The 12,336-nt window shown below is 43.8% G+C and overlaps 1 protein-coding gene across 1 annotated transcript in view; it reads left to right on the top strand.

Moving 5' to 3' along the window:
* rbm19 (RNA binding motif protein 19) overlaps nt 1-12,336 on the top strand; it is a 216,902-nt gene that overhangs the window by 50,268 nt on the left and 154,298 nt on the right. Inside the window, 1 exon segment of the mRNA XM_055655605.1 lies at nt 327-458. Coding sequence (XP_055511580.1) covers nt 327-458 — 132 coding nt within the window.

A 12,336-nucleotide genomic window follows, 5' to 3' on the forward strand; every position in this document is an offset into this window, starting at 1 on the left:
AAAAGCAAGTTTAAAAAAAAAAAAAGACTTTATATAACTGCAAGTTTTGACATACATTTTGCTCAGTTCTACAGACGCTGCACGGTTCCAACTTCAATTGATAAGTTATTTTGCTCTTGTTTAAGAACAAAAATGTAATGCGGGGTACTTATTTTGAAGAATTAACTAAAATGGCAAAAAGTGGGCACTGTAAATCAAGCAAGTCAGCAGAATGAAAAGAGCACTGGTATATACATTCCTTGCCATTTATTTTGGCAAATAATTATTAGATGTTAACAATAAGAAAATGACAAATAGAAACTGAGCATTTTTTTCTTATTTTGCAGATGGTCAAGATGTACTGGCAACAAATGAAAATGAAAATGATTCATGTGAGGAAGAGGGATGAATGTATTCCAGGATGCACATTATTTGTCAAAAATCTAAATTTTTCAACAGCTGAAGAATCTTTGAAGAAGGTAAGTTTTCTTCTAGGTTCCGAAAGGCCAAGTTAGTGGTGCAAATTTTATGGTTATTGACAAACGAACTGTGCCAGCTATTGATTCCATTTGCCTACAGAATTTCTGTGGATAACCCTGTGATTAGAAAGCCATTTTGGCATGCGGCAGTAGAGGAACAGGGACTCGTCATAATTGCAAACTTCTTGATCTCTAAAACCAATTGCATTGAAGGATCACTGTTTAGCATGAAAGAGTCTGAACCAGGAAATGTTTTTTGAAAATTTTAATTTTAGCTCGGTCAGATCATGAATGGGCAGTGAATTTAAGTGGAAATGAAAAAATAAGTTGAGAGCAAACTGATCAAGAAAGGGGAGGGAGGTATCGGAGATTGTCCAAGTAATTTTTTCAGTGCAGGATGGAACCAATGACACCTCCCTCCCCTTTCTTGATCTCACAGTCTCCATCACAGGAAATGGACTATCAACTGACTTCTATTACAAACCCACTGACTCCCACAACAATTTCGACTGCACTTCTCCCACCATGCTTCCTGCTAAGACTCTATCCCCTACTCCCAATTCCTCTGCCTATACTGCATCTGCTTCCCAGATGAGGTGTTCCATACTAGGACATGTCCTCATATGGAACACCTCATCTTGGGCGTCGATGCGACGGAGATGGAGGAATTGGGAGTAGGGAATAGTCTTTGTGAGATGTCCTCATTCTTTAGGGAGCGGGAACTCCCCCCCATCATAGATGAGGCCCTCCCTCAAGTATCCTCGGTACCCCGCAGCTTTGTCCTTGCTCCCCCTCCCCCTAGTCGCAGCATAGACAGTCTCCCTAGTCCTTGCCTTTCATCCCATCAGCTGTCGTATAGAACACAATCCTCAAATTTTTGCCACTTCCTGTGGATCCTAACACTGGTCACATCTTCCCATCGCCACCCCTTTCCGCCTTCTGCAGAGACCGTTCCCTCCGCAACTCCCTGGTTAACTCATCCCATCCCACTCAAACCATCCGCTCCCCAGGTACCTTCCCCTGCAACCGCAAAAGATACAACACCTGTCCCTATACCTCCTCCCTTGACTCTATCCAGGGCCCCCGACAGTTCCTTTCAGGTTGGGCAGAGGTTCACTTGAACCTCCTCCAACCTCATCTACTGTATCCGTTGTTCAAGATGTGAACTCTTATTTATCGGCGAGGCAAAAACGTAGACTGGGAGAACGTTTTGCTGAACACCTTCGCTCAGTCCACCTGAACCTACGTGATCTCCCGTTTGCTAAACACTTTAATTCTTCTGCCCATTCCCACACATAATTTTCTTATCCTAGGCCTCCTCCATTGTCTGAGTGAGGCTACACGCAGATTGGAAGAACAGCATCTCATATTTCGCTTGGGCATCTTACAGCCCAGTGGTCTGAATATTGACTCTAACAAGTAACCCCGGCATGTCCTCTCTCTCGCTCTCTCTCTCTCTCTCTCTCTCTCTCTCTATCCCTCCCCCATCAAAGCCGCACCAGCTTCTTGTTTTCGACCAACGACCAGCTAACAATGGCCTTTCCTTTATCATCGTTACTATTTCACATATCTTTCATTTATTGTTCTTTATCTCTCTACATCATCGTCTATATCTCTCGTTTCCCTTATCCCTAACTAGTTTCAAGAAGGGTCTCAACCTGAAATGTCACCCATTCCTTCTCTCCAGGGATGCTGCCTGTCTTGCTGAGTTACTCCATTTTTTTTGTGTCTATCTTTGTTTTTTCCAACATTTGCAGTTCCTTCCTCGATGTTTGTAGGTTAATTGGCTTCTATAAATTGTCTCTAGTGTGTAGGATAGAACTAGTGTACGGGTGATCGTTGGTCAGCATGTACTCGGTGGGCTGAGGGGCCTTTTTACACGCTGTGTCTGTATAGTAGACTAAACAAAACTAATTTAAGTATAATTAAAAAGGATCTGACTGCACAGTTGAATCAGTTTGAAGAAGGGTCCTGACCCAAAATGTCGTATCCATAACTGGGATTTCGTCTGACCTGCTGAGTTACTCCAATATTTTGTGTCTTCAAATTTTAAAAGTTTATCTAAAGTATGAGAGCTATATTTAAGAGGGAGTTAGATGTGGCCCTTGTGGCTAAGGGGATCAGGGGGTATGGAGAGAAGGCAGGTACGGGATACTGAGTTGGATGATCAGCCATGATCATATTGAATGGCGGTGCAGGCTCGAAGGGCCGAATGGCCTACTCCTGCACCTTGTTTCTATGTTAGGCAGCAATTATGACATTCCATCAAAAATGTACTTGCATGTAAATGGACAAATGTAATCTTTCTCCACCAAATTCAATATAACTTTTCTATAAAAACAACAACATTGTCTATGTGCTGCTCTAATGTACCAGAAGAGGGTACTCCTTCCAGCAGTAACTGCAATGTCAGAACTTGCAAGCAAGTCACTGGACTATGGGCTGCATAAGATCAGCAGGTTTGTCATCTGTGTCTGGACTAAATAAGGATGGATATGGAGGACTGTGAGTAGTCATTAAATTCAGTAGAATCAAACCAGCAGGATCAGGACCATCATAAAAAATAGTGCCGCATGTTTTCACTGCCCATTACCACAGATGAGCATTTCCTATAGCTCTAAATTGTAGTATTTCTCAATTTCCACACATACCTTTGTTTTTTCACCCCCCTCGCCCCCTCCCACTCTCCCCTCTATCCTCCCCCCCCCCCCCCCCCTCCCCAGATAATTAATCAACAGATTATCACCGTGGCCTCAGCCTATAAGAGATATTTCTTCTGGCTGGTCTATTTCTCACCAGACTTCACTGAAACTTACAGCTGGCTCGTTTATTCTTTATCCTAGTTCTGAGAAAGGGCATTTGACCAGAAATGTAAATTTATTTTCTCTTTTGACAGATGCTGTCTGACGTCTTCATTGTTTTCAAAATGTTCTGTTTTATATCAGATTTCCAGCACTTGCAATTATTTTAGATTTTCATTAAAAAGTCAAACATTTTGATGAACTCATGGAATCCAATGGTTATTATGGTTGAACAAAAGCATAGTAGTTAATAGCAAAGGATTTTGGGAGTATGAAGATTTCCTTAACTATTGGTAGCAGCTTCTAAATCTATCCATAGGAATGAAATATGAAAGATATTGGAAATCTGCAATATCCTTCAGGAAACCTCTACTAAAACTATATTGCAAATGTGGGTGTAGCTTGAGGCTTTTAATACCGTACTCATCTGTTTTAAAGCTTTTTAAAATAATAAATTCACTGTTTGCTTGAGAAAAGGAAAGCTTTTTTTGTTTAGTGAGAAAAGTATGTGGTACTTTATTTAGTACACCTTTGGTCATTCAATGTGATATCTAAGTTGGTGATAGATACCGAATTTCTATTGTAAGCTTGACTAAATTTGGAAATAAATAAAAACACGTTGAGATAAATTGTCTTAAATGTAGTAAAACATCTAAAGGAGATGACCTTGTGCCACTAAGTATCGAATGAAATTTGAACTGGAAGGAGGGTTTGGCCATTTGGGCCCCTCGTCCCCACTTGATCCACAGCCTTGCTTTTCCGTACTAACTTTTTATGCTTTGGGTCCCTTAATAATATCTAAAAATCTGTATGTCTTTATCGTCGAGGGCAGCACAGCTGGTAGAGCTGCTGTCTCACAGCGCCAGAGACCCTGACATCGCGTGTGTTGCCTGTGTGGAGTTTGGACGTTCTGCCAATGACTGGGTGTTTCCTCCGGGTGCTTATTTTTCCACCTACAATCCAAAGATGTGGGTTTGTAGGTTAGTTAGCCTCCATAAATTGCCCCTAGTGTTTAGAGAGTGGATGTAAAGGTGGAATAACATAGAACTACTGTGAACAGGTGATGGATGGTCCGCATGGACTCAGTGGGCTGAAGGGCCTGTTACTAGGCTATATCATTCAATAAAATACATTGGGTGACTCCGCTTCCAACATTTCTTGAGAGAATTTCAGTTATTTACTATCCTGCAGGTAAAGACATTTTTATTCTGTCTTTAAAAGTTGTCCCTTTAATTTGATCCCTGTTTCTGGGTACCCCAGCCAAGAGAAGCTTCTACCCTGCTAAGCCTGATCAGAATATTTTATGTTTCAACACGATCACCTTTCATTCTTTTCCAAAACCAAGAGTATAGGCCCTTAATCGCTACTCATAAAAGAAACATTTTTCAATAATCTTTAAACTAAAGTGGTGACATAAGAAACTGCAGAGGCTGGAATCTTGAACAAAAAAGGAACAGCAGGAGGAACACAGCAGGTCAGATAGCATCTGTGGATGGGAATGGATAGACGACATTTCGGGTCAGTGCCCTTCAGACAAAGAATGGTCACGGCCAAAAATCTTATCTAAACATTCCTCTCAACAGACTCTGCCTGACCCATTGAGTTCCTTCAGTGGTAGGTGCTCACAGTGAAAGGGACTTGTTTCAGATTGTTTTCCCTTTTTGAAACTTATTTGGGTATTCTGTAGACTGACAGATCTGTTATGTATAATTAATTCTAAATGAATACAAAATCAAAAAGGGAACAAGAGCTTTTTGATATTTCCTCGTGTAATTGTTCAGTAATTATGCAATGTGATATGAAGTAGTAAATTTCCACTGTGGAAAATGTTAGTATGGCGGAAGTACATAGGATTTTAGAAAGCTCCAAAACCATTCGTGATAATACACATCTGCTATACTATTTGATGTTACTATATTTGAAACCACAAAAATATTAAAGATCAAAACAGAATAATAAATATTTAATGTTTTTCTACAATGTTATTTGCATGGATGTGATGACAAATAAATGTGCTTTTACAAATCTCATCATCCTAAACTAAAGTTTATTTTAACATTTCAAAATAATCTGAGCTACCAACCAAACATCTAGGGAACACTTCTGTAGTGTTGACATGTTTCTCTTGTATAATTGTTACTTGAACACAAAATCAATGATGACATTCCAGAGCAGGGCTGTGAATTATGGGCCTGTAAGGATGCCATTTTTCATAAGTGACATTAAACCAAAGTCCCATCTTCCTCCCATGATGGATGGAAAAGATCCCATGACATGAAGAACAGCAGGTGTTCAGGGCAATATTGATCTTAGCCAGCAACGTTGAAAAAAATGTTTGGTCATTATCACATTGCTATTTTTTGTCATATTTTGCCAAATTGATAGAGAACAGAGATTGCACCTTTTAAGAACCTATCGGACCGTAATGGCCTTCTGCAGTCATTTAAGTTGCAGTATAAATTAAGTTTCTCCCTATGTAGGAACATTTGATGTAACTTAATGCTAAGGCAGTAAGAGATTTAAATATCTGTTCAATTGAAAGTAAAATTTCTAAACATCTGCCCAAGAGTAGTTTATTACCTAATAGATTGAAGAAGGGTCTCTGCCCAAAACATCACCTATTCCTTCTCTCCATAGATGCTGCCTCACTCGCTGAGTTCCTCCAGCATTTTTGTCTACTTTCGATTTTTCCAGCATCTGCAGTTCTTTCTTAAACAAATATAGAGCATAATAACATATAGTATTGTGTAGAAGAATAGTGTCTAGTTTTGGATTCTGTTGGAGGAGACTGTTTTTCAAAGAGCTGCAGCAGCCAGGTCTGTGGCATAACGACTGGCTCTGATGTACACAGGGAGCGTTAAAGATAGGAGAGTGGTACAGTTAGGAGGTTTGATAACAAGGAATCAGACAAGATTCTGTGGTTGTGAACGAGACTCCAAGATGGTGTGTTGCTTCCCCTGGTGCCAGGTTAAGGATGTCTCCAAGCAGTTACAGAACATTCTCAAGGGAATGGATGAGCAGCTGCAAGTCGTGGTACACATTGATTAACGACATTAGTAATCGTGCAGAGTGAATATGGAGAGCTAGGTAGAAAGTTAAAAAGCAGGATCTTTTCAAGGGCCATAATGTCTGGATTTTGTAGTGAGAGTAGGAATAGGAGAACAAGACAGATGGATGAGTGGCAGAGGGAACGGGTCAGGTACTTTGACCATTGGGATTTCCTCTGGGACAGAAGTGCTCTCAACAACTGGAACAGGTTATAAAAGTTGTATACTCGGTACTCTGATTGATGAAGGCCAATGTGCCGAAAGCCTTTTTGACCACCTTATCTACCCTGTGACGCCACTTTCACTTTCAATGGTGCTTTTATTGTCACGTTCTAACGCAGTTAAATTATTTTTTAACCAGTTTAGTTTATTGTCACCCAATCTACCCAGCATTCCCTTTTTCAGGGAACGATATACTTGAATTAGTTGCCAGAACGATGAATTTCTTGAGTGCAAAGTGAGAAAGATGAAGAGAGATGGATTCCTTCCATCATAATAACAGTAAATATTCTTCCATCTTTGAGGAGAACCTTGGGAGTGCTATGGCAGTGGAAGAAACTTGGATAGAGAGTTTCAGATGGGGACATACGGAAAAGATGGGCCTGGATTTTGGAGATGGCCACATGTTTTGGAAATAAATGAGAGAATAGTTTTGAGGCAAGCAGATCAAATAATTTATCAAGAATTCTGTATAATGGTCACAGCCCAGGGGCAACAGTACCTTCACTGTTTAAGTCTTGAAATCATAGTAATTAGCAGCATAAAAAGGGACAACTTTTAAACTGTGATGAGGATTTTTCACCACCACTCTTTCAGGCTGTTCCAGAACTGCCACCATGACGACTCTAATCATCTAATGAGTACTTTTTTCTCCTTTGCTACAACTAAAATCTTTATCCCTAATTATAGACCCACCCTGTCTTGGCCATTCATAATTTTATAAATCATAATTTAATCTCCCCGATTCTGCTATGAGAAAAAAAAAAAAAAATAGACTGGAAATTCCTTGAATTTCTGATTTATATTTTGAATTCAAGTTCCGACCTCCTGAAAACCTGCCGAGTGCAATTTTTCTACCATCGCCATTTGACTTCACTGTGGGTGCTCAACTTTGGTGAAGATATTACTGCAAGTTCAATAAAAATAAAATGTAATATATATATAATGATGTAATTCATCCATGCCTTATTTTCCAGAACCTTTATTGTGTAGAATGAATGCCAAATATACGTACTCCATTCTGAGGGATTTGAGGTTAATGTTTTATGTACACCACTTGTGTTTCTCCTCAGTTGAGCCCTTTACTGCTAACTAATTTGTTCTTTAAATAATCTTGCTACGATGCTTGACATGGTTTTGTCACAATATGTAGCTTTTGCTAAATATATAAATTCAGAAAGGAAAATGTTGCTGGTAACTGGTTGTCTGTCAGTTGAGTCTTGTACATTTGGACACAGGTCCCCCATTCCCTGGTTTAAAACAGCGTGCATGTTCAATATGTTGCTAGCTGCCTGCTCACAACATACAAATGGAATTGTCACTGTCCAATGCAGTTTAAAATAAGCAATAATGAAAAGTCTAAACGAACTGGGCCTTTTTCTTTGTAATTCCCTGACCACTTGTCATGGATATTTTATTTCCTGGTACTGTCCATTTCTCCATTTTTCAAATAAAGGTTATTTTAAATACTAAAAAAGTTTACTTAAAAAGCTGTGGATGTTGGAAATCTGAAATATAAACCTAATGCTGGAAATGTTCAGACATGGGACCATTTGTGGAGGACGTAACAAAAGCTAATATCTTGGCTTGATTATTTTTCTTTCAAATCATCATTGCATGGAATTAAGTGTTCTTTTTTAATTGTTTTCCATTGACGCAACTCAGTAGTACAGCAAGCAAATATTTTATCAGTAAAATGTTGAACAGTGAAATTGTTTTTTTATCTATAGTATGCATTGATGGGGAATGCTATTTTTGTTGTTGATTGTGTGTGCTAATTACAATCAATTTCAGATACTTGTTGGATGCTCCAGCTCAGTAATGACAAACATCTGAGGTCAGCAAAATAGAAGTATCAGCTTTGTAGGTTTTAATAGGAATCCATTAAATTCTGTAGCAGAACTTTGCATCTAACTCAATAGTCCGTTGAGTTTTTTTGGGGGGGGGGGGGGATCAGGTGGAAATACACACTTTTTCTAAGGACCGCTTAAGTGACACTATACATTGATATTTTCATTATCGGAAGGCACAAACGACATTTTTATGATCAGCCTGGCTTCTGCTCAGACTGCCATGAAGCAACAAGTTGCTAATAGTTTAAGATGCAGGAAAAATAACTAGTGATTTTTGGGTGTTTGACAGCATAATTTGCTAAATCATTTTCTAATCAATATCTCTGATTTTAAACTTAGAATATTCAGACATTTACAATTTTAAGAGGAACTTTCATAAAACAATTATATGTACCAACAGATGCTTTTCCAGGAGTGTTGTTCTGGTTCTGAAGAACCACTTTGGTGGCATCAGACCTTATTATTGGGATCTCTTGGTGCATCACAGCTGTAAGCATTAGTGTAATTGATTTTCAGAGACCAAACTATACAGAATTAAATATTTTGTATTGCTATACAGACTAGAGTATTTGGAGGGGGCAGACAGGCAGGCAATGTTCAGGTTATTAAAATGCATAGGTAGGAAAATATTATAAAGCCACCAGGTAAATGACAGCCTCTTCTTTTCCATGATCAAAATTGCTTTGACCTCTGGCAACAGCACCACAGATCTTTAAAGCTTTAACTTTTGCTGTGCCGCATCTGTCATCTGTTATACATTCAATCTCCATACTCGCTATCTATTTACTCTAAATACATTTGAAAATAATGGTGATGGAGTTCATGAGATTCTATGAAATTGACTTCCGATAATGACTTCTGAATTTTATGCAAAACTAACGTCTTCACCATATATATTTTGCCAGTGCTAATGGTTGCCGAGCTGCTCCTCTTTGTCACCTGTCAAATTGCCAACTTTTTTTTTCCCCTCTGCAAATCCACAGACGAATCGACAAATTGATGCCTATTGTTCGCATATTAAGTTTTTCTTGTCCTGGAATTTCTTTATAATCCTCAAACACATTCATCACAGCATGCAACAATACAGCTGTCTGAGCTGCGTTTGAACAATACTTGATTTCATCTGCTGCCTGGGAGAAGTATTATTTTGGCTTGTCTTTTACCGATATTGTGGTGCGGCGATAAGCCCGAAATGAAGGCGAGGAGCCAGATATTTTGGGAGGAATTTTATTAGTTGTTGTTCTCTTGTCCAGTCGGGTCTGCAAAAGAGCGATCGCGCCTAAACCCCTGCCCTTTATCCCTGTAGTCCATTCCCGTGCCGAGGGGTTCGATAGTGGAATGGTCCGATCTTTGGATGCCGCCACAGGACCCCCCCCCCCCCCCCCCCCCCAGAACAGGAGGCATGAAACGCAACGGCAGGAGTAGAACCCGACCGGACCGCTTACGGAAGTTGGCGGACGGGCTGGCGGATGCACAGGTGGAGGGAGCCGCGAATGGGGGCGACCTCGTGGCCGACACTGGGCAACTAGCACCGGCAGGTCAATGTCCAAATGTGCCGGCTTTAACCGGTCAATCGACACGGCCTCCAGCCGGCCCCCCATGTCCACCATAAAGGTTGGCTGTCTGTGCTTAAGCACCCGGAACGGGGCTTCATACGGCCTCTGGAGCGGTGGGCGTCACGGTGCACGAAAACATCGGGGCAGTCCCGGAGGGCCGATGCCACGTGCGGGCGAAATGTCCCATGGCGGGATGTCGGCACTGGCGCGAGCCTGTTAACTCGCTCGCGAAGGCGCTGGAGGGTGGATGAGAGCTGTCCCTGCTGCAACGGCGCCGATGGCATAAACTCCCCAGGCACCGTGAGCGGTGACCCGTAAACAAACTCCGCTAAAGATGAGGCCAAGTCCTCCTTAGGCGCAGTTCGAATGCCCAGCAAAACCCGCGGCAGTGCGTCCATCCAGTCCGGGCCGGCGAGTCGCACCTTCAGAGCTGCCTTGAGCTGCCGGTGGAACCTTTCCACCAAGCCGTTTGCCTACGGGTGGTAGGCCGTGGTGTGATGCAGCCGCACACCCAACAGGTGACCCATGGCCGACCACAGCTCGGAGGTGAACTGTGGACCCCGGTCTGAGGAGATGTCAAACGGCACCCCAAATCGAGCAATCCAGTGCGCGGACAACACACAAGCGCATGTAGCTGTCGAAGTATCGGCCAGCGTTATGGCCACAGGCCACCGCTTGAAGCGGTCCACCACTGCGAGGAGGTGGGTGATGCCCCGGGACGGCGGGAGAGGCCCCACAATGTCCAAGTGGAGGTGGTCGAGCTGCCGGCGTGGTAGACCGAACTCCTGGAGTGGCGCCCGGACGTGGGGATGGATTTTTGCTGTCTGGCACGGAATGCAGGTGCGGGCCCAGTGGCCAACCTGCTTGCACAGGCCATGCCACATGAACCGAGCAACCACAAGTGCCGTCGTCGTCCGAATGGATGGGTGAGCCAGCCCGTGGACCACATTGAAAACCCTCCTTTGTCAGGAAGCAGGGACGATGAGGCGCGGCTGACCTGGAGGAGCAACTCACAAAGTATTGTTGCTCCTCCAGGGCCGAGAAGTACATCTTCTAGGCGAAGGCCGGAGATGACAATCCGATAGGCGGGCATCTCACCGTCTGTGAGCTGAGCCTCCGCCAGGACAAAATAGTCAATGCCGGACGCCACCTCGAAAAAGCGTCGGCCACCTGGTTCTCCTTCCCCTCGATGAAGCGGATGGAGGTGGTGTACTCCGAGGTGAACGCCAACTGCGGCTGCTATGTGCGGACAAGGGGTCGGAAACCTTTGCCAGGGCGAAGTTAAGCTGCTTATGGTGCGTGTAAGTAGTGAATGGGCGGCCCTCCAGGAAGTAGCGGAAGTGGCGCACCGCCAGGTACAGAGCCAGGAGCTCGCGGTCAAATGCGCTGTACTTCCTTTGGGCGTTGTTGAGGTGCCGGCTGAAGAAGGCCAGGGGCTGCCAACCCCCATCCGTCAGTTGTTCCAGCAGGGCACCAACCGCCGACTCCGAGACGTCCTTCGTAAGGGCGATAGGGGCATCCTCCTGTGGGTGAACCAGCAGTGCATCCGTAGCAAGGGCCTCCTTAGCGCAGTCAAATGCCACCACCACATCGTCAGTCCACTCGGCGTCCTTACGCCTACCGGTCAGAAGATGATACAGCGACCGCATGATGTAGGCAGCAAATGGCGCAAAACAGTGATAAAAGGCCACCATGCTGACTAACTCCTGCAGGCTGCGCACAGTGTATGGACGGGGAAACCGGCAGATGGCGTCGACCCTATCCGACAGGGGAACCGCGCCTTGTGAAGTCACGCAGTGGCTGAGGAAATCGATGGTGGTCACCCCAAACCGGCAATTCACGAGGTTCACAGCGAAACCATGCTCACTGAGCTGCTGACAGAGCTGCCGGAGGTGGGCACAGTGCTCCTGCCGCGAGCGGCTGGCCACCAAGATGTCATCGCGGTAGACGAACAAAAACTCGAGACCACAACACACCTCGTCCATTAACCGTTGAAATGCCTGCGCGGAGTTCTTAAGGCCGAACGGCATCCGCACAAACCCGTACAATCCAAACGGCGTAATGATTGCCGTCTTGGGCACATCCTTCGGGTGAACTGGGATCTGGTTATAGCCGCGCAGCAAATCCACTTTTCGGAAGATAGTAGCCCCAGCCAAATGGGCGTTGAAGTCCTGGATGTGGGGCACGGGGTATCGGTCTGCGGCAGCAGCTGCATTCAGCAGCAGATAATCCCCGCAAGGTCGCCAGCTCCCGCTTGCCTTGGGGACCATGTGCAGTGGGGACGCCCATGGTCTGTTTGAAGAGCGGATGATCCCCAAGGACTCCATCGTGTAGAACTCCTGCCGTGCCAGACTTAGTTTATCAGGCGGCAGTCGGCATGCTCGTGCGTGGAGGGGTGGACC

This window comes from Leucoraja erinacea, chromosome 25 (assembly GCF_028641065.1).
Source record: "Leucoraja erinacea ecotype New England chromosome 25, Leri_hhj_1, whole genome shotgun sequence".
In the NCBI taxonomy this organism is placed as follows: domain Eukaryota; kingdom Metazoa; phylum Chordata; class Chondrichthyes; order Rajiformes; family Rajidae; genus Leucoraja; species Leucoraja erinaceus.